The 23,689-nt window shown below is 39.9% G+C and overlaps 1 protein-coding gene across 3 annotated transcripts; it reads left to right on the top strand.

Annotated features, from left to right (window-relative positions):
• Positions 1-93: 93 nt before the first annotated feature.
• nln (neurolysin (metallopeptidase M3 family)) lies at positions 94-22,969 on the top strand. 3 transcript variants are annotated; one of them, XM_084047858.1, is made up of 15 exons: positions 94-285; positions 375-1,256; positions 5,140-5,393; positions 8,083-8,231; positions 10,062-10,166; positions 10,617-10,719; positions 11,270-11,430; positions 12,268-12,403; positions 13,765-13,907; positions 15,610-15,833; positions 17,924-18,125; positions 19,156-19,342; positions 20,230-20,358; positions 20,908-21,044; positions 22,367-22,969. In XM_084047858.1, the coding sequence occupies exons 2-15, from the start codon at positions 1,210-1,212 to the stop codon at positions 22,514-22,516; spliced, it is 2,127 nt and encodes a 708-aa protein (XP_083903984.1). In that variant the 5' UTR covers positions 94-285; positions 375-1,209; the 3' UTR covers positions 22,517-22,969. The 3 variants fall into 3 exon arrangements, with proteins under 3 accessions (XP_083903984.1, XP_083903983.1, XP_083903985.1); XM_084047857.1 differs by having other exon boundaries at positions 94-1,256; XM_084047859.1 differs by having other exon boundaries at positions 94-1,175.
• Positions 22,970-23,689: the final 720 nt, after the last annotated feature.

Raw genomic sequence — 23,689 nt, forward strand, 5'->3', positions numbered from 1 at the left:
ACATCCGGGCGGAAGATCACACTATACCAGGGGTAGCGACTGGCGGCTCACGTTACTGCAGTCGAGCGAGAGAGGGGGCAGCTTGGGGACAGACAGACAGACACAGGATACACTGACTGTAGCGAGCGTAGGCAAGTGCACACATGCGAGGCTACATTGAATCGAGACGGGACAGCTTGGGGACCGTTTTGGAGACAGACAGTCATTTGTATCCACAAGAAGAGGGAGGGGTAGCCTACCGTTTTGGGACAGATATGTTGTATCCTGAAGAAGAGGGGGTACATTGTGCCTACTGTTTTGTGACAGAGAGTAACCTACTGTTTTGTGACAGTTAAGAGAGAGTAGCCTACTGTTTTGTGACAGTTAAGAGAGAGTAGCCTACTGTTTTGTGACAGAGAGTAGCCTACTGTTTTGTGACAGAGAGTAGCCTACTGTTTTGTGACAGTTAAGAGAGAGTAGCCTACTGTTTTGTGACAGAGAGTAGCCTACTGTTTTGTGACAGTTAAGGGAGAGTAGCCTACGGATTTGTGACAGTTAAGGGAGAGTAGCCTACTGATTTGTGGCAGTTAAGAGAGAGTAGCCTACTGTTTTGTGACAGTTAAGATGGGGTATAGCCTACTGATTTGTGACAGAGAGTAGCCTACTGACTACTGATTTGTGACAGAGTAGCCTACTGTTTTGTGACAGTTAAGGGAGAGTAGCCTACTGATTTGTGACAGTTAAGGGAGAGTAGCCTACTGTTTTGTGGCAGTTAAGAGAGAGTAGCCTACTGTTTTTTGACAGTTAAGATGGGGTATAGCCTACTGATTTGTGACAGAGAGTAGCCTACTGACTACTGATTTGTGACAGAGAGTAGCCTACTGTTTAACAGAGAGTAGCCTACTGTTTTGTGACAGTTAAGAGAGAGTAGCCTACTGTTTTGTGACAGTTAAGAGAGAGTAGCCTACTGTTTTGTGACAGTTAAGAGAGAGTAGCCTACTCATTTTTTTGACAGTTAAGAGAGGGTAGCCTACTGTCTTGTGACAGTTAAGAGGGGGTATAGCCTACTGATTTGTGACATAGAGTAGCCTACTGTTTTTTTACGGTTACTTTGTAACCTGGAAAAGAAGAGGTAGGGGGGGTGTCAGTGACATTGTATCGAGGGGACATCCATCAAGAAGAGGATTATTTCTGCTGTACGCATAAAAAAAAACGCATGAATTTTGTGGCATGTTTCCACCGCTGAGAATGGTTACAGTGTGCAGAGCGCTTCGCAGGTGTGTATGCTGTTGCTAGTTATTATTACAATATATGTAATAACTTACAATATATGTAATGACTTACACTATATGTAATAAGTGGCTTATTACACAGTAATAAGACTATGTAAGCATATCTTGAAGTTCCAGAATGATGAATTAAGTGAGGATTTTAAATAAATGTCAGGTATGCAATTCTGATGATACTGTATAACATGTGGCTTCACCAAGCCTATGGAAGCTTTAACTACATTCATACAATTGCAGTGGTGGACAGTAACATTTACTTGAGTATGCTGTTCTTAAGTAATACTTTGGAGCGTTTGTTTTTTGCAACACGACACGACTTTCACTCTCAAATAGAAATATTGTACTTTTGACTCCACTAAGGGACCGACCTTGCAACAAATAAATATATAACGAATGAACCACTTAAGCCCTGCTTCAAGTATAGTGAAAAGAGCTGATCTACAAGCTCACACTGATCTCACAATGTGTGACACGTGTGACACCTGGTGAGCGTGTAGATCTGCTATTTTTTACCTTGTCCGCCACTGCATATCCGTTAATTAATTACTATTAGTTTATGTTGTGTGTGTGTGTGTGTGTGTGTATATATCTATCTATCTATATATATATAGAGATAGATAGATCTATTTTAACGATTTAATGCCTTATAACTGCACCCCACATGTTTTTTAACTTGTGTAAAGTTTCCATAACAGACCGAGAAGCCGCACATGGTGGTAAAAGTTGTGCATTTTAACATTTAGAAACAATGTAAAACACGCATGGTTGACGTTCCCAGCCTGCCTGACCTTCAGGAATTTATTGCTTCTTAGGGGGGTGATATGTCAACATGAACCAGACATTAGACACACACACCACCACGGAGCAGGCTCATAACTTAAAGTAAATGCACACAACTAAATAGTAGACCACCTGGACCTGTGTTCATTTTGACAGCAGTTATTGTTTAGCTGTACTACTGCTGTAGTCATATTGGAGTAATTGTAGTAATCTGAAATGTTAGTTTTAGTTGATTAAATGTCATCAGAGTTTAGTCGACTAAATCTACAGTTTTTAGTCTAAAACTTGTTTCGGCGGGCTGTGATATGATTTATACTTAGCTGTGTGCCAAAAATAGAAGATCTACAAGCTCACAACTCGGAGCAGGACACCCCTGCGGCAACCAATCATAAAATGACTTGTCTTAGTTCTGCTGGATCTCTTCTCCACTAGTCTCTCCCTAACATTTTCTAGTCTAGTTTTTATTTGTTGACAAAATTGACAATATATTCAGTCATAGTTTTAGTCAGCATAGCTTAGTTTTTATTTAGTTTGTATTTAGTCAGTGAACATTTGTTGTCATAGTCAACAAAATAGTATACTACCAGGTCTGAGTTATTAGATTGCTTGGCATTGCTTTGGCTATACTTCTTTACTCACTTATTTAACATCTGCCCATTATTAAAAGGCTAATGAGAATCTCATTAGTCCAATAATGTCTCCAAATAAAATGCCACTAATCAACTAATGAAGTACTAAAGGTGCAAACTGTGCTGACCTTTGTGCTGACTTAAAAGTGTTAAATATATAGCTATGATAGTAATATAGTAATCATCGCTATAAAGTGTCACCAACACTCTAGAGTCTATACTATACCGTAGCAATGATTACTATCTCAATACAAAGCTTTAACTTTTTACCGTCGGGTGGAAACCTCATACGTCCAATGCTGTTACTTTTCAGGATTCAAATTCAAAAATAGCAAAAGTAGCCGATCTACAAGCTCAAGCGTGTTTGAGCGTTTATCTGCTACTTTTGATGCTTTTGTGTGACGCTGTAGTATGATCAAGAAGGGCGTTCATTCACGAAAAAACACAAAAAGTTAAAAATAATTAGAGATAAGAGGTTTCTGCCCGTCAATCTTTACAGCAACGAAATGCCGTAAAGATTTCTAAACATGTAATAAAAACATATCAATCTCCCTCAGAGTCACATGTACGTGCCGGGGAGGCATTGCTCTTCTTTCTTGTTAAGTGTGATTTACGCTGCGTCGTGCGACCGTGCGTAAATATAAATTAAACATTGCACTTCTGACACGGACACGGTTTCTTCCTCGACCCTTGACCTTTGCCTTTGAAGTGGCGTGGACATTCCATTCCTCTCGCCATGTCTGTCTGTCTGTCTGTCTGTCTGTCTGTCTGTCTGCCTGTCTGTGTGCCTGTCTGTCTGTCTGTCTGTCTGTCTGTCTGTCTGTCTGTCTGTTTGTCGGCATGTCACAGCACACAGGCTTAACCCCTGTGTGACCACCATACACTTGTATAGTTGTGTAACCCTGTCTACACAAGTAGACACACTTTTTTTAGCTCGAGACCCGGGACCTAAACTAGTGCTTGTAGATCTGCAATTTTCATTACTTGTTAAAAGTATAGAAAATGTATGGAATTTCTTAGATTTATTTGCGAAAATGTATTTTAAAAAAAACACTTTTTTTTCCTGAAACATTTAGATTTTTTTTATTTCTTTAAAAATCTTTTGTAATAATAATTGAAAACAATTTGTATTAAATGAAAAAGACAACAACAATAAAATGGGTCCCGTAACCCAAACATGGGTCCCGCCCCAGTGTTTGGGAAACACTTGCCTACACAACACTGTCTCTTTGGATCGCAAAGAAGCCTGTAAGGGAAAAAGGATTAGATGGCCATGTCTGGTCTTTTTTTGTTCGGCATGCTGGTCATGTTGTTTTGACTGGGCTTGGATGCATTGTTTGTGGCAGTCCATCAACTCCTACTGTTGTCATTGTTGTTGTTGGCACATACTTTGTGGCACATACTCTTGTATGAGCATTGACAAATACAACCTTCTTGATTCCTGATTCTTGACAATAAAATGTTTATTGACCCAGGGATTGTATTGTTTCCCAAACACTGGGACCCATAAAAGTAGCAGACTAACTGTTATGGGTCGCGAGTAAACCTTATTTGTTTCTTTGTTCCCTGCAATTTTAATATAAAATATTTTTTTAAGAAGAAATTAAACATTTTGTGAATAAATACTAAAGTGCTCATGTTACTGAACAAACGCTCTAGTCTATGGCAATGATTACTCTCAGAATATAGAGCTATTTAACACTTATCTTAACCAAAGCAAATCACTTACCCTACCTTTAACAGCAATATTGATACAGATACACCCCTGTGATTTGAACTGAAAGAAAGCTAATTGTTGTCTAGCGCGTTGGTTCTCAAAGTGGGGTCCGGGGACCCCCAGGGGTCCTTGGGGGGGTTCTGGGGGGTCCCCAGCCAAATGTGTTAATATAGCATCACAATGATTTTAACCACTTCAACCTTTTATACTTTGGCTATTAAAAATCACACCCAGTGTGAAGTGAGCGGTGTTATTTAAGGTCATCACAGTGATGGAAGCTCACTTAAAAAAAATGTTTTTTTTTAAGTGCGTGGTGATATTTATAGGTTATGAATTTCATCATGCGTCTCGCTAGCCAATCACAGAGTGGTCTGAATACTCATCAGCCAATCACAGTACAGGGAAAGACAAATTTTCACAACGGATGGGTCATGGGTCGCAACCCCACTTATAGGAGCGGCTACACCGCTCGAAAAATAGCTGATCTACAAGCTCATAGCGCGGCACCGAGTGCCGCGCTATGAGCCTGTAGTTCTGCTATTTTTGAAAAAATCGTAGAAAATCGTGGAAAATCTTTGAATATTGTATTTCTTAAAGCGAACATTTGTGACTCAAATATTTGCTTCTGTGGGGGTCCCTGGAACAAAAATATTTTGACACGGGGGTCCGCAGCCAAATACATATCATTTTGGGGGTCCTTGACATGAAAAAAGTGTGTTGATGTGTGTGTGTGTGTACTGTGTAGAGTGTCTGCACCCTGCCTGAGGATGACCCTGCAGAGTGAGGCTCTCATGGTTCCCGCCAGAACCTGCAGCTCCTCCCAGTCCAACGGGAACCCTCTGCGATGGGACCTGACCCCCCAGGACATCAGGAGTAAGACGGACACCCTGGTCAGGAGGATCAAGAAGATCTACGACGACATCGGCTCTCTGAACATCGACGAGGTGTCCGTGGAGAACACCCTGAAAGCGTTGGCTCTCGCCAAGATGGAATACTGCTGTGAGTGTCCATGACTGACTGACTGGCTGACTGACTGGCTGAATGATTGGATGATTGGATGATTGAATGGATGAATGAATGGATGGAGGGATGATAAAATAGCAGATATACAAGCTCATAGCGCGTCACTTCAGGCTATGAGCTTCTATATCTGCCATTTTTTAAAATTTGTGAAAATCTGTGCAAATCTTTGAATATAAACTGCCCACACAAAGTTCGGAAACTTAAAGGTTTCATGACGTTCAGTTTTACCACACATTAAAAGTCTTTGTCATGGTCCTTCAAACGTGTATAGAAAGTTTTAACAAAAAATTTTTTCTCTCACATTTCTAAAGCCTTTTCAACTGCAATGAAAAAAAGAAATCTTTGCCTGCGGGTGTCGCTGTTGAGGGATTTTGCCTGTCAATCATCGCCTCTGCTCCCCCCCCCCCCCCCCCAAAGGAAAGGATAGGGGAGGGGAGGGGCTAGGAGGAGAGTGGGCGGGATTAATGGGCTGTGACTTCACTGCCGAAGGGCCAAGCTCAGATTACATTTCAGCCTAATTATTCAGAAAACCCCAGACCACAGAAAATCCACTGAATGTTCAAAGTTCATATTTTTGTAATTGAGGTCATAAAACCCCCAAAAAAACATTAAAAATGTTAAAATGAATGTCATAGAACCTTTAACTTCGGTTGATTATTTCTCCCCTTCAATGATACCAATTGCTATTGTGTTTTATATCATATATATAACATTTTATATCATATGTGTAACTTGTAAGGATCGTGCAATTGTGGAATGAGTAACACAGCTAAACACGTGGGTAGCGCCTCCAATGAATGTGCCAAAATCCCCCCAATATGCTTCTGTTGGTAATCGCTCTTGTATTGAGCGACCTGCCAACACACACCCTTGCTGAGAGGTGTGTGCCAGTCACAGGTGTGTGACTGGCACCTGAACATGAGTCTCGCCACTTTGTTGAGTTTGTGTCTATGCTCCAAGCAGCAACACTGCCCCCATGGAAAGATGCCACGTTTGTCCCGTCAGGATAAGACAGAATAGGGCAAGTGAAGCTGGTGTTCCGTTACGCAGATTACACGGTATTTGATGTCAGCCCTGGTACCATTTGCAGGCAGGTGTGTGACTGGCACCTGAGCATGGGTCCTGCAACTTTGACATCTGTCTTTTGGCACCGTTGTGCAAATCTTGCCTGTAAATCTCTGGAAGAAAACCTATGGTTACTGAAGCTGAGAACCTAAGATGGTATCATTTGTACTGTTATACCTTCCGATCTTCTTGGGTTGTTGTCACCAGTCTCACAGAACGTGGTCCTATTGCACAGGCCTTATCCTGAAGGAACAAACGTGGCATCTTTCCATGGGGGAGTAGGGTTACTGCTTGGAGCATACACAAACTCTACAAAGTTGCAGAACCCATGCTCTGGTCACAAAACCAGAGAGTTTTAAGTGACGTGCCAGCACATACCTGCTGGCAGGTGTGTGCTGGCAGGTCGCTCAAAACGAGAGCGATTACCAACAGAAGTATATTGGGGTATTTTGGCAAATTGTTTGGGGGGCGCTACCAACACGTTTAGCAGGGTTGCTCATTCCACGAATGCCTGATCCTTACAAGCTGTACCTCGTTGTAAAGGTGACTAATCAACGATAAAAACGATATAAAACACAATACCAATTTGTATTATTAAAGGGGAGAAATAGTAGCAGTTAGCAGTTTATATATATATACAGTATATATATATATATATATATATATATATATATATATATATATATATATATATATATATATATATAGTAAAGCGAACATTTTAACCCATTAAGACCGGGAAAGCATCTGTGTCATTTTTAATTAAAAATAGCAGATATACAAGCTCATAGAGCACCGAAGTCTGACGTAATTTACACATCCTACCCGGTTCGCGGTTTTCCACCCCCTTTCTGAATCCCCATAGACGTCTTTAATATCGCGTCAAATAAGAACTGTGTTGCAAAAATAAACAAATGACCCCGGCGTTTGACTCTTATGGATATGAAGCATCAACTGACGTTGAGAAAACGCTAATGTTACTGCCACCGAATTCGTTAAATTTTCGCCAGAAACAGTCTGTATCAAATATAAGCGACTGACTATCATAAACGATACAGAACCTCCTCCCTGACAATATCGCCAAGACAGTTTGTTTATTTTTGGAACACAATTCTTATATGAGACGATTCTAAGATGACCCAATGTTATTTTCCATAGAGAAATTACTTTACGAACCTGGGGATGAACGAGTGACGTCAGGACTTCTGTACTCTATTCACCTGTTTCCTAGGCTGTGTGTTTTCCACTTCCTGTCGGATTTCATTGGATATCATTAGTCATCTGACCAGTTTCATTGGATTTCATTGGATCAAATCGACAGGAAGTGGAACACACACAGGAAGTGAAAAGCCTAGGAAACAGGTGAATAGCACGGCACCACTATTGAAAGTTTGTGCAAATCTTTGAATATACATATTGTAAGCAAACGTTTGTAACTCAAATCTTTGCTTCTGAATGTCCCCCTGGCACAAACTATTTTTGAGACGATGGGGGGTCCGCAGCCAAGCACATATCATTTCGGGGGTCCTTGACACGAAAAAGCCTGAGAAGCAGTTATTTTTGGTAATCTGTCATTGAAGTGATGAATTGTACCCCCCAGCGTCGCGGCATGTGCTGGACTTCCCCCAGTACGTGTCTCCTTTTAAGGAGGTCCGCTCTGCAAGCACCGAGGCTGACAAGAAACTCTCCGAGTTCGACGTCGAGCTCGGCATGAGAGAAGACATCTTCAACAGAGTTATAGCGTTACAGGTATAACAGTGCAAATGATACCATCTTAGGCAGTGGTGTAAAGTAACTAAGTACGTGTACCCAAGTACTGTACTTAAGTACAATTTTGAGGTATTTCTTTTTCACTTTTTTCAGTATTCACAATTTTCAATACTTTTACTTCTACTCCACTACATCTCAGAGGCAAATATTATACTTTTACTCCACTACAATTATTTGAAAACTTTAGTTACTAGTTACTTTGCAGATATAAATTATTATATCATAAAACATACATTAACCACTTTATCCCTATTGTATACATAAGCTATTTGAAAATAGACGATCTACAAGCTCACAATGCGTCGCGATGCGACGCATTGTGAGCTTGTAGATCGGCTATTTTCAAACATTTCAGTACTTTTACTTTTGGTACTAAGTAAATTCTGATACCAATACTTTTGTACTTTTACTCAAGTAAATGTTGAATTCCAGACTTTGGCTTGTAACAGAGTATTTCTGCATTGCAGTATTGATACTTTTACTTGAGTTTAAAAAAATGCAGTACTTTTTCCACCACTGTATAACAGTACAAATGATACCATCTTAGGTTCTCAACTCATAACATCCCACACAGGCACGTTTTTCAGTGGTATGATTAGTGCTGTTCACTCAGGTCGTTAAAGGAGTAGTTCACCCAAAAATGACTTATTTTCTATCAATTACACACCCTTAAAGGTAGGGTAAGTGATATATTTTGGTTAAAACAAAAAGCTTTTTGTTTAAAGCTCTATATTCTCATAGATTGCTATAGAGTGTCTGTTCAGTAACAGGGGTCTCCATGTCTCTCCAGCTCTTGAAGGGAAAATTCACCCATTTGTCGCATTCCTAAGCCAATAATTTGATGACCAGAGGACCGGTAGGCAGCAGTTCTGGTAGGAGACACAAAGAGTCTACTTTGTGTCTCCTACCGTAACCGCTGCCGGTCATCAAATAAAAAACAGAAAAATATCCATGAATTGAAGTCTCCATGGGCTGACTTAATCCATAGGAAAAAAGTCATTTTGGGGGTGAACTATCCCTTCAAATAAATGGAAAGAAATCAGATGTGTTGGCCGTGAACGCTCTTGAGATTTCCTAGCCGTCCCTGATCTAGAAAAAGGTTTGAGAAGCACTGGTTTGAAGCATACAGTAGGTCCTACTGTAGGCCGTGTTGCTGCTATATAAAGCATACACAGTGTGTGAACGGCTATCATTTGACACTTTGTGTTCACATTTAGCTTAGGAGAGACATTTGATCTCATTAACTCCCTAATAGCAGAAAAGCTGTAAGTTTACACCCGAGGCATCCGTGTCACCGTAAATCACGTCTGACAGAGATTTATGAGTGTACACACACATGGAATAATAATAATAATAATAATAATAATAATAATAATAATAATAATAAGGGTAATAATAATAGCTCAGATTTATATAGCGTTTTTTTTCTAAGTACCCAACGTCACTTTACATAAAGAAAAGGAAGGAACCAACTATTCACTAGTAATTATTTTATCGATAACTTTTTTATTAATCGAACAACCAAGAAGCATGGTTTTTTTTTTTACATTTAAAAATATATATATTTCAATGAATCGATAAACCATTTAAGCTCTATTTATACGTTGTTGCAAAGCGGTGTCATGCTAAATCTTTGAAAAAGGCCAATCTACAACGCATCACTTTGCGACACATTGTGAGCTTGTAGATCCGCTATTATTTGAAAATGTTAGGATTTCTTTCCTTTGGATTCAGCTGCATTTTTTGTACATTTGCAATTGTATGATTTTGCATTTATTTCTATTTTTTATTTTATGACATTCTTTTCAGCAAAAGTACCAGGACGTTCTCACACGTGAAGAAAGGAGATTTTCAGACAGAATTATTACATTAGGAAAACGTAATGGACTGCATTTGTCGAAGGATATACAAGAGGTAATGTAGCCTTATGTCATGCTCAAAGGACAATATTATTATGTTTTTTTGGATGAAAAGTCTAAATGTTTGCACATTGCTTGTTAAAGCTGCACTATGTCACTTTTTAATGAATAAAATGTAATTTTGTCCAATCTGTATTCTCTGTATGTATGTAGAGTATGTTAATACAATATAACTTATACAATTGGGGTAGTTGCATTTTGTCTCCCTGCTCTTCCGTTGAGACAGTTAGATCGTGTCAAAGGTCATATCTCACCTAGACACACAATTTGACACAAATTTTGACCTGATATTCAAGATTTAAATGTCCCCTGAGCAAGCAGGGGATATCAGCTCAATGGTAAAAATGTCAGCACTTGCGCAGGAAAGCGGCGTCAAATCTGGGGTAGAAGAGGAAAGTTACAACGTGCAGCTTTAAGTAACATTCTCCTATTTGTTTGTTCCAAGGAAATAGAAAGGACCTCCAAACGTTTAAGTGAACTGGCCATTGAGTTTAACAAGAATCTAAACGAGGAGAATACCTACCTTGTGTTTTCTGAATATGAATTAGGTGAGCTGATGTATTACATTTATCGTTTGGTCTGCATGGCATTTTTCTCATTTGATAACATCTTTGAGTTGTAAATTGCAGCGGTGTACATGTACTCAAGTACTGTACTTAAGTAAAATGTCGAGGTATGTTATACTTTACTTGAGTAATGCTTTTACTTCTAATCCACTACATCTCAGAGGCAAATATCATACTTTTACTCCACTACAATTATATGAAAACTTTAGCTACTAGCTATTCTATATTTCAAGCTCACAATGTGTCGCATCGCGACGCATTGTGAGCTTGTAGATTTGCTATTTTCAAAAGATTATAATACATTTTTGAACTTGTGAAATGGGACATTCTGCACAATGAGTACTTTTACTTTTGGTACTTTAAGTATATTTTGATGCCAATGCTTTTGTACTGTTACTCAAGTACATTTTTAATACAGGACTTTTACTTGTTACAGAGTAAATCTACATTGTGGCGTCGATACTTTTTACTCAAGTAAAACATGTGAATACTTCTTCCGTCATTGGTAAATTGGTGCTTCTTCTCTATAAAGGTGGACTAGCAGACAGCTATCTGAACGGACTGGAGAAAACGGAGGACGGCTGTTACAAAGTCACACTAGAATATCCTCACTACTTCCCCTTAATGAAGAGGTGTCACGTCCCGGAGACCAGGAGGAAGATGGAGAAGGCCTTCCACAGCCGCTGTCAAGAGGTATAATTCTAACAACAAATGTGGATATGATTTATTGGCCATGCCGTAAGATCATAGATTTATTGCAACACAGTGAGGATTGTGAAGCCAAGAGGCTGAAGGTTTCAGCGCATTCATGAAATGAGTGTCGCACTTGGCAGGAACGGATTAACCCCCGCACGGGCCCCTGGGGCGCCAATTTTCTAGGGTCCCCCCTAAAAAAAACATTTTGGGATTTTTTTGGGGGGAAAAGAAAAAAGAAATATTATTATTTTATATATATATTTATATTTATATACTTATTTATTTATTTTTGTGTGGGGGGGGGTAGTGAAAGTTACAGGTATGGTGTGTATGTTATGAAATCCTTAATCATATTCCATCATATATGGAAAGGCATTTCATTTTAGTAAATTGTCGATGGCCGCGTGACCCAGTTCCCCCGAAGGGCCCCTGAGAACCTAATACAGCCCTGATGCTTGGCACAGTCAGAGCAAGTTCTGCCAGGGAACTCAGTGCAGTTGTTGGTGGCCTACCCATTCGACCGCCTCAGCTCATGCATATCTGTTTATACTTTATAAACAGATCATGTTGCCTATATAGTCGCTTCTCTTGGGCTTGTTTTCATAGATCTGGATGCTTATTTCTCTCGCAAAATCTGGCAACACTGGTGGGGGTCCCTGCTTCGTCTCTCTCTCTCTCAGCCAAGGGGTCCTTGGCGTGAAAAACATTGAAGACCCCTGGTTTAGAAGAAATTCAGAAAAATGTAGAAAAACATCTACTTTAATGACAGGTCCGACTCCATACTTGCGACGGCAGAGGGGTGAAAGTGTTTTAACATGTTGTTGTGTTGCACAGGTGAACACAGGGATCCTTGAACAGCTTATCGAGCTGCGGGCGAAGCTCTCCAGCCTACTGGGTTTCAGCAGCCATGCCAATTATGTGCTGCAGATGAACATGGCCAAGAATGACACCAACGTGGGGGTCTTTCTAGGTATGTCATCCACTCCACACTCCAGTCTCACTCACACACACACACACACACACACACACACACACACACACACACACACACACACACACACACACACACACACACACACACACACACACACACACACACACACGCACGCACGCTAGGGCATTCACGAATACTGATTTTTTTACTTCGAATACCAAAAAAGTATTTGAATAGACGAATATTCGTGGGTGAAATATATTTTTTTTAGGAGAACTACCCAACACTAGAGCCCACAGCTGCATATCTGCTGTAGATATATTGCCACTGCTTTAAAAAAAATATATATATTTAAACATTTTAATAATATCAGCCAATATTCAATTTTGATGTACGGTGTCGAATAGTGGTTTTGATGTTCAAATAGTCTAATATTCGATTATTCTGTGAAACCCCTAACACGTGCCCACAAAGTACTGATATAGTAAATAAAATAAAACCAATTCATAACTTCTGTATAGTTGTATTTATTGCAATACAAATGTGTGGTTGTCCACGACATTCCAAGCCACACATGGACTCGTCTCGTGTGACTTACAAAAAGACTATAATGTGTCCTTTCAAATTCACTGGGGATATCAAAAGCAGAGGCTGCCTCCCCCCTCTTTTGTGTGGTTTGACAAACAAACAAAACATAATCATTTTGCTAAACCCATATTTTACAGATACATTCTATGAGACACTTGCAGTGGTGGAAAGTAACTAAGTACATTTACTTAAGTACTGTACTTAAGTACAATTTAGAGGTATTTGTACTTTACTTGAGTATTTCCAATTTCCAATACTTTTACTTCTACTCCACTACATCTCAGAGGCAAATATTGTACTTTTACTCCACTACAACTATTTGAAAACTTTAGTTACTATGATATTATGAAACATACATTAACCACTTGAGCCCTATTTTATACATAGGCTATTTGAAAATAGCCGATCTACAAGCTCACAACGCGTCGCATCGCGTCGAAAACGCGTTGTTTTCAAATATTTTAGTACTTTTACTTTTGGTACTTTAAGTACATTTTGATGCCAATACCTTTGTACTTTTACTCAAGTAAATTCTGAATTTCTGACTTTTATAATAGAGTATTTCTATATTGCAGTATTGATACTTTTACTTAAGTAAAACATTTGAGTACTTTTTCCACCACTGGACACTTGTAATAATTGTATTAATCCATATTTATAATAGATCCAGTACTGACCCGTATTTTAGAGATACATGCTATGGGAAACGTATTTTTTACCCATATTTTAGAGATACATTCTATGAGACACTGTAATATTTGTATTAAACCATATTCATAATACTTTTATTTACCCATATATTTTTACAGATACGTTCTATGAGAAGCTGAAGCCGGTGGGAGAGAAGGAGAGGAAGTACATCCTCTCTCTGAAGAAGAGAGAGAGCCTGATGAAAGGACTGCAGTTTGACGGACAGATCCACGCCTGGGACCTCCCCTACTACATGAACCAGGTGGAGACATGCAAGCTCTCTGAGTAGACGTAGTGGTTCTCAACCTGTGGGTCGGGACCCCCAGGGGGGTCTACTCTCCACATGTTTTTTTTTTTAATTTTTTTGGGGGGGCTGGGGGTCCCCAGATCACAGTAGAGTGACATTTTAAAGGGGAATAGCACTCATTTTCAACATTGAACCATGTCATAATATACCTTAAAGCTGTTAAAGAAAAAGTCCCCCCCCCTTCTATGTTGCCTAGAACTGGAGAATTGATTGTTGAGTGGTATACCCCTTTAAAATGACTTTTAAGACATTTTTAATACCTAAAAAAAGAAGGAAAGAAAAAGGCCATTACTGCCTCAAAAGTAATCAACAAATTGTTAAATAATATAGGAAAGTTTTTTTTTTTTAATTTTTTTAATAGCCGATATGCAAGATCGGCTATTTTCACAATATTTATCTGTGGAACCGAGTCAAATAAAATTTCATCCCTCAACTCCTACAATTCCAAGGGCTTATCATGGTGGGGGGCTTGTAGATCTGCTACTATTGCTATTTTTGAATTTGAATCCTGAAAACGTTTTGGACATCCATCCGAAAGAGACGATTTGTGTTTTTGGCTAGTTATGACTTTCACTCTACATTTCAAAGACACATCATTTTGACTCCACTACATTTCTAGGAAGGGAGAAAGTACATCACAAATTAACCACTTTAAGCCCGCCTTTAAGATATAGTGTAAAGTGAAAATAGCAGATCTACAAGCTTGCGGCGTGTCGCATCACGGCGTGTTGTGAGCTCGTAGATCGGCTATGTTCACCATCATTGATATGTTCCGTACTTGGTCATTTGAACTTTTGAGTATTTTTAAAAGCATGTATTTTGAATATACATTTAAAAGCAAGCACTCCAGTACGTTAACTCAAGTACAAATTTGACAGAGCGACTTTCACTTGTACTTGAGTAATATTTGACCAGGAGTATATACTTTGGCTCAAGTACTGGGGTTGAGTAACACTTCTTTGTCCAACACTGGTCATAGAGTATTTCCCACTTTATCTGGTGACTGAAAGTCTGCTCTCCCACCGGCTTCGAATGCTATCAATGCATTGAATGGGAGATTATCACGTTTTATCAGACCATTGAATGGGCGAGTAGGTGACGAGTAGGCGATACACGGACCTACCCGCGATTTGTCAGACCATTCATTGGGCGTAATCAGGAGCTACTGACCTACTTTGGAGGCGGAGCAGTCCCCACAACAATATTTACGATTCTGTGCCTATCGGTACATAACTCCAACCGCGCTGAGTAGGCTCAGGCGAGCGTCGCACCGCTCAGGACGGCAACTCGGTCGCTTTAGCTCCCTCGGTGGTCCTTCGCGGGGCTCCAGCTCACCTGAGACTGCGCGCCTCCGTCATGGTCCGAAACCAAAACAACCAAAACCAAAACCGAAACTGAACTATTTAAGTCATCTCCGTTGGTAGGTCAGTATGTCTTGATAACACCCAATGAATGGTCTGATAAATCGCGGTAGGTAAATAGGTCGCCTACTTCGCCCATTCAATGGTCTAATAAGAGGTGATAATGTCCCATTCAATGCATTGATAGCATCCGAATCAGGTGGCTCTCCTCTCCTCTCTCTCTCTCTCTCTCTCTCTCTCTCTCTCTCTCTCTCTCTCTCTCTCTCTCTCTCTCTCTCTCTCTCTCTCTGTCTCAGGTAGAACAGTGTAAGTTCTCCGTAGACAAGGACAAACTCATCGAGTATTTCCCCCTGGACCTGGTGACGGAGGGTCTGCTGGACATCTACCAGGACCTGCTGGGCCTGACCTTCGCCAAGGTCAAGCACGCCCCCGCGTGGCACGACAGCGTCAGCGCTTACTCTGTGGTGGACACGGCGTCAGGAAAGGAGATAGGACAGTTCTACATGGACCTGCATCCAAGGTTTGGGCTATGGATATCGTCTATCTAAAGGGATATTTCACTTTAAAAAATAAAAATGTGGTCATTTTATCGTCTACTCAGGCTTTTGTGAGCTCCCCGGACAGTTTTTAAGTTGCTTGATTCAGTATTTAGATATTTGATATTCATTTTATCAGACACGCCCCCTTCCTATACAAACCCATTGTAACTTCAAACTCCATTTTAACCATGTTAGATTCATCGGAAACACCCGTCCTTGGTTCTGGTGACTGACATTGTCCTTCTAATACAGTACGTGAGGAAAATGAAAAGAAAAAAAAATACATGAAAAAAGTGAATACCTCACGTATTAGGAGGGCAGGATGAGTCACCAGAACCAAGGACGGGTGTGTTGGCTATTAAAAAATAGCAGATTAAAAAATAGCAGAAATACGAGCTTGCAGCACGGCACGAAGATCTGCTATTTTTTTAGCATTTTTTGATAATACATAATCATTTTTTGGGGGTCCTTGGCACTGATTTAGAAGGCATTTGTAGAATCAGCCTCAGGTCTTATGGGTTATGGGCACAAGGTCAAAATGAGGGGCAATGGCCTCCGTGAAATTCCTGCCATGAATTGCATTCTTCACATCGTGGTCAGGAAAAACAAACCCTAAGTGACCTAAACCTGAGAACGAGTGACCCTGACATGAGTGCATGACACTGTAGCCGTGTCTTGGTCAATCGCTAGCATCAATCGAGGAAGATAAACATCTGTGTTCCTTCAGAGACTCAGGGAAAGCAAGTTTTATTCTTTTTTATTAGGGTCACACAAGTACAAAAAAAAAACCCTGACTGTACAGGAGTTCCACTATTTCCCCCTTAGTGTATTTTCCCTGTTTTACCCCCACTAGTGTAGTTATGCTAATTCCGGATAGAAAGCTATTTTTTTATGATCAAGTATAATTAATTGTTCTGGGCTTTGAAGTTGATGTAAAAAAAGAATCGTGTCGTATCCACAAATAGTTTAAAGGTAGGGTAAGTGATTGTTTTTGGGATTAAACCAAAACGTTTTCTGTTAAAAGGTTAAAGCTCTATATTCTGATAGTAATCAATGATTACCTTGCTATAGAGTATATCAGTAACAGGGGTCTCCTCATCTCTCCAGCTCTTTAATAAACAGAAAATCCATTTTCAGGTTGGTTGCCAAATTTCAGCCAATCCGGAGAGAGTACCCATTTATCAGCTTCATTTTGATAGTGTTACAGTTCCAATTGTGTCTGCTCATTTCTTTGTGTCATCACTTGACCTGAAAATGCTATTTCTGTTTACCGAAGAGCTGGAGAAACATGGGAAACCCTTGTTACTGAACACTCTGTTACACTCTATACTAGCAATCCTTATTCTCACTATAGAGATATTTAACACTTATTTTAACAAAGGAAAACCGCTTGCTCTACCTTTAATGTTATGTGTGAAAGTAATAAGAAACATTCACATGGAAGAGTAGAACATTTGTGAGTGTGATATACAATGTCGAGTGGAAATGTCCAAAACTGGCACTTTTTAGGAAATGGGGAAAAAAATAACCTGCATTAAATGAATCCAATGTAGTAATGTTTTTGTCCCAAGGACTTGTTAATACTTTTCATTGGTTCTATATTTATAAAACCCACAGACTTAAAAAACAAAAAGAAGGGGAAAAAAAAGAAAAAATAGGCAATCTGCAAGCAAGCTCTCAACACAACGACAAACTAGGGCATTCATTTACAAAATAATATGACAAGTTGTAATGATATAAAGAGGTTTCTGCCCGACATTAACAACATGCTATTTGAGAAGGTAATACGAAACATAATAAAGGAAGACTTTAACCACCTAAACCCAAGCATGCTTATTGCTTCACAGAGCGATGCATTGTGAGCTTGTCGATCTGCTATTTTCAAGCCTTCCCCACCACCATAACAGAAAAGACACTAGTACAGAGCCCTGAGGGACTGTGTGCGGTCAACCATACAAGGTCTAAGGTTAAAGGCTGTTAAAGAATGTTTGTATGTAAAACTAATTTGGTTCATGCGTGGTTGTGTGACATTTGTGACCATTTTGTGTTTGTTTGTTTGTTTTTTTTACAGGGAAGGGAAGTACGGCCACGCGGCGTGCTTCGGCCTCCAGCCGGGCTGCGTGGGGGCTGATGGGAAACGGAGTCTTTCGGTGGCGGCCATGGTGGCCAACTTCACCAAGCCCAGCAAAGGCTGGCCCTCTCTGCTGCAGCACCACGAGGTGGAGACGTACTTCCACGAGTTTGGTCACGTCATGCATGAGATCTGCTCCAAGGTGAGAGTCTGGGGAGAATAGAAGGCTACAGAGCATAAATAAATAAATACGTAAATCAGTAAATACATAAGTACATACGTAAATAAATAAATAAATAAGTAAGTAAGTACATGAATGAATGAATGAATGAATGAATGAATGAATGAATGAATGAATGAATGAGTAAATAAGTAAACAAGTAAGCGAGTAATCAAGTAAATAAGTATAAATAAGTAAATAAAAATAATAACCCAGTGGTTCTCAATGTGGGGTTCGGGGACCCCCAGGGGTCATTGAAGAGGTTCCAGGGAATTCCCAGCTGTTTCATTGATAGTGATTGAAGAACCAAATGGACCCCTTACAGGTCTGTAACTGTGTGAGGGATTTGGTTCCATTTGTAGACTCTCAAGAGTTACAGTAACACTGAGGATTCTAAAGTGTACAGGGTCAGTCCGTAGCCTAATGCCTATCAAACTGGAGGTCCTTGACCGTCAAGAGGTTGACAATCACTGGTAGGCCTACTGTACTGTAAAGTGAAGTTTTACTTTTTGGAAATAAGTGTTTTTAGTAATGTTTGTAAGACTGAATGGATTCCTTTGTTTTTTTTGTTTCATGATGATGTGAGGTGGTTTTAAATTAGTAATTTTCTGAAGTGAGTTTGCTATTTGTATTATTGTTTTATTTTATGTTTTTTTTACAAAGACTAAAACATACTGTACAGTTTCATTTAGTTATAGTTTTTTTTCTAAAGCCTCGTTTTTATTTCAGTTAACGCAGAGTATGTTAATACAATACAATTGGGGTGGTTGTGTTTAGTCTCCCTGCTCTTAATAGACCATATTCACACGGCGGGCATTTTGGAATTTTGGAAAGTGCCACCCCGTTGCCGTGGCAACCGGGGTGGCACTCGTTTTTATTTTTATGTCAGTTAACTAAAACGTTTTTTTTTCCAATTCTAGTTTTAGTTATTTAGTTTGACAACCCTGGTTTGAATACCGATAAAAAAAATCATATCAAATGAAATCTTCTTTGTGTCATGTTCTTTTTTTAGGCGACGTTTTCAGAGTTCAGTGGGACGCAGGTGGAGACGGACTTCGTGGAGGTTCCGTCTCAGATGTTGGAGAACTGGGTTTGGGAGGAAGAGCCTCTCAGGAGGATGTCTGGACACTACCGGGACGGCAGCCCCATCCCCGACCACCTGCTGACCAAGCTCATCGCCTCGCGGGTGGCCAACACCGGTCAGACACAAAGATTTGCTCCAGCATTATCGTCGTTAACAACCATTCAATCCGGGAACGCATCTCTGTCGTTTTAGATTTCTTTTGGCTTTTCAAAAATGGCAGATCTACAAGCTCATGCAGCGGCACTCGGTGCCGCGCCATGAGCTTGTAGATCTGCCATTTTTGAAAAATTATGGACATTTGTGCAAATCTTTGAATATATATATCTTTTTTAAGCGAACGTTTGTAAAATATTTTGTTCCAGGGACCTCCAGAAACAAAGATTTGTTAGCTTTAAAAACGATATATTCAGTCCGTCCTTCTGTCTGTGAACAGCTAATCTCCGGCACCGTTGGCCTGATCGCAGCGAAACTTTAAAAAAAAATTAGTACTTTTTCTATGCTATTGAGACCCTACGCAGTTGTGGAAAAAGTACTCAAATGTTTTACTTGTGAGCTATTTTCAAATAGCCTAGGTATGAAATAGGGCTAAAGTGGTTAATGTATGTTTTATGATAATAATAATTTACATCTGCAAAGTAACTAGTAACTAAAGTTTTCAAATAATTGCAGTGGAGTAAAAGTACAACATTTGCCTCTGGGATGTAGTGGAGTGGAAGTAAAAGTACTGAAATTGGAAATACTCCAGTGAAGTAAAACATACCTCAAAAACCTAAGTACAGTACTTGAGTACATGTACTTAGTTACTTTACACCACTGACCCTATGGAATTTTCAATGGCAAAAAAATGTGACCCTGGGGGATAGCGGCCTCTAGTGGCAGTGATGCCAGACTTCGGTTCTCTATTACAGATTTATGTAAATGTCCTTATATTACCTCTGCGCTGTCTGCAGGGCTCATGAACCTGATGTAAATGTCCTTATATTACCTCTGTGCTGTCTGCAGGGCTCATGAACCTGCGTCAGGTGGTCCTCAGTAAAGTGGACCAATCGCTGCACACCTCGTCGCATGCAGACACAGCACAGGTGTTTGCCAAACACTGTCAGGATATCCTGGGAATTCCTGCTACTCCAGGTACATGATGCTTGTTCAAATAAAACATGATCAACTCTAATATTAACAGCTTGACTGTGGTTTCAACTTTGCCAACGCTGCCACTGTGTGGCTAGACGGAGCATGGCAGACATCCAGTACAAAAATAGTGAACATCTACAAAGTTCAGTTGAGAGCTTATAGATCTGCTGTTTTCACTGAAAGTCTTGAAGAAAATGTGACAAATGTTGAATATTTTAGAAACATTTTAACAACACAAATCTTGTATGGGAGTCCCTGGCACAAAATCGTATCAGATGGGGGTCTGTGGCCAAATACAAATTAATTTAGGGGTCCTTGACATGAAATTGTGTTTTTAATTATGCAGTAGCTCTCAAAGTGGGGTCAGATCTACAAGCAGATCTACAAGCTCATAGCACAGCACTCGGTGCCGCGCTATGAGCTTGTATATCTATTTTTGAAAAGCCAAAGTATAAAATATAGGTTATAGGCTATAGCAAAAAATCTTAAAATGACACAGATGCGTTCCCGGATTGAATGGGTTAATAAACAGATATGTGTGCGGTGCAGGTACCAACATGCTGGCCAGTTTCAGCCACCTGGCAGGAGGCTACGATGGCCAGTACTACAGCTACCTGTGGAGCGAGGTCTACTCCATGGACATCTTCTTCAACCGCTTCAAAAAGCAAGGCATCATGAACCCACAGGTGGGACTTATTGTAATTAACACGATTAACTTGATTTGAACCACTTAAGCCCTGTTTTATATACTATGGCCATTTAAAAAAGAAAAGGATACATTATTATACAAAAAGAAGTGGGTGGAATCCATTATTTTGTTGTTTTTCAGAGAGGAAGCAGAAGAGAGAGGAGGGAGGGGTAGGCAAAGGAAGAGCAAGGGAGAAAAAAAATCTAACAATAAAGAAGTACAAAAAGATCAAGATATTAAAAGTTTCCTAGGGAATTATGGGCATCACTTCCTGTCGTCAGTCTGTCTAGGATGACTGACAACAGGAAGTGACGCCCATAATTGCCTCAATGCCCCATGGGACGTTGAAAACTCGTGGATAGACATAGACTAGCAGATACTGTATGTACATGAGGTCATCCTTAAGGTGCAAAACGAATAAATAGCCGATCCACAAGCTTGTAGATCTGTTATAAATGAATGAACAAATTCATACATTAATAAGAAATATATATATCTTTACAATTTTTTTAAATTCCACATTCCCGGAATAGGGACGCCAGGTTTAACGTGGTTAGCCACTTTAACCCTATAGCATCCCACATTTTTGCTAGAAATAGACGATCTACAAGCTCACAACGCGATCGGCTATTTTCAATGAACAGAGTTTGTGTAGTTGGAGAAAAACAAGGGTAGACCAAGTACAGAGCCGACCCCTGTGTCAAATTAAGTACGGTATTATTTTGCTAAGTACGGAGAATTTGTGAGGAAACCAGCATACATTTCATCTTATATGAACCACATATTTGTCGATCCACATCTCGTCAACAGTTAAAGAACATAAAATAACTATAAATGGATGTGATTCTGAAGTGTCAGGGGTCTTCAACGGGGGGTCCAGGGCCCCTTGGGGGGGTCCTCAGAGTTACTACAGGGGGGCCGCCAAATCTTTTTGTGATAGCAACTTATTTTGTTTTGTTTTGATCTACAAGCTCACAACGCCTCGAGCTGCGAGGCGTTGTGAGCTTGTAGATCGGCTATTTTCGGGAAAGAGGTTTGGTGTAGAGGGGGAAAAAGAGCAGACCAGTTACAGAGCCAAAGGTCAAGTTTACAAAGTATTGAGGGTTTAAGTGGTTAAATGTCTGAAATAAACAAAAAACATCAGTTTACACAACACTGAGTAAATTAAGCCATCTATGAAATCTATGCTGCAGAAAATGTGTCTGCAACACAATTGTATACAATGTAGTATAGGGGGTCCCTGCTTCATCTCTCTCTCAGCTAAGGGGTCCTTGCCCTGAAAAGCATTGAAGACCCCCTGCTTTCTGCTGTTATTTCCAGGTTGGAGCGGAGTACAGGAAGGTGATTCTGGAGCCTGGAGGCTCTGCAGATGGACTGGACATGATCACAACCTTTCTGGGACGTGAACCACAACAGGACGCATTCTTCCAATGCAAGGGGCTGAGCAAAATAGAGGAAATGTCCAATTGATCATTGACATTGATAATAATTCATCATTAGCGTTAGGTATGGAGTACCGAAGTCCTGACGTCACTCCCACTCCCACTTTTTCAGCTCGAGATCGAAAAGATACATTTGGTTGTCTTCCCGTGACCCAAACATACATTATGAATTAAGCACTTAAGCCCTATTAAAAAAATTACCAGAAATAGAAAAAATAGCAGATCTACAAGCTCACAACGCCTTGCATCGAGACCTGTAGTTGGCTTGTCCATAAGCTATTTTCACTATTTTTGAAATAGCAGGCTAACTTGAAATGTTTCAGGTAACAGATTTGTTTTTTGTTTTTCTTTTGAAATGTTTTAATTTGATTTTTTTTTATTTTCTGAAAAGCTTTTCATGTTTTACCGAATTTAGTTTCTTTGAGAAATAAAATGCACAATATTGCGACCCATGAAATGTAGTTTACTAAATGCGTATAAATCTGTAACAGCGACTGACAGTATTCATAATTAATAAATACCATCATTCAAGTCAGTTTATTAAATCAGGGTTAAGGTACAGATGTACCCAGGAGGTTTCCTTAAAAAAAAGTGTTACATTGGCTTGCTTAATGCAAGTTATTAAAGATATTAGGTAACCTAATTTAGGTACACAACCAAATTGTGGGCATGAATGTACTTCACATAACCCACCCACCCTATACAGATTACGCCAGCGGCTCAAATTCTCAACATTTCACAGGGAATATCGATGCTGTGGGCAGAAACCTCTTCTCCATATTTTAACTTTTTTTCCCCGTAAATTAACGCCCTACTTGGTCATACTACAGCGTCACACAAAAGCATTGAAAGTAGCAGATCTGCAAGCTTGAAATTTCAGCTTGTAGATCTGCTACTTTTGCTCATGCTATGCTAGGCTGTAGGCTGAGCAAGCGATGCTTAGCCTACGGAGCCCTAGGCCTAGACCAGAGGTTGTCAACCTTTTCAGGCCCCGACCCCCCAAAATAATCATATTTGAACTGGGGACCCCCCACCCTGACAAGCACTTGGAATTGTAGGAGAATGTTTGACCATTTGTTATAGTAGGCTGTAGTTTGTTGATAAGGCTACTTTTAACACAGATATGATCTTTTTAGTTTACGTAATTTTAATTTTAGAGGTATTAAAAAGGTCCTAAAAGTCCTTAAATGGTCACTTTAGA

This window comes from Gymnoscopelus microlampas (assembly GCF_963454915.1).
Source record: "Gymnoscopelus microlampas genome assembly, chromosome: 21".
Taxonomy (NCBI): Eukaryota; Metazoa; Chordata; class Actinopteri; order Myctophiformes; family Myctophidae; genus Gymnoscopelus; species Gymnoscopelus microlampas.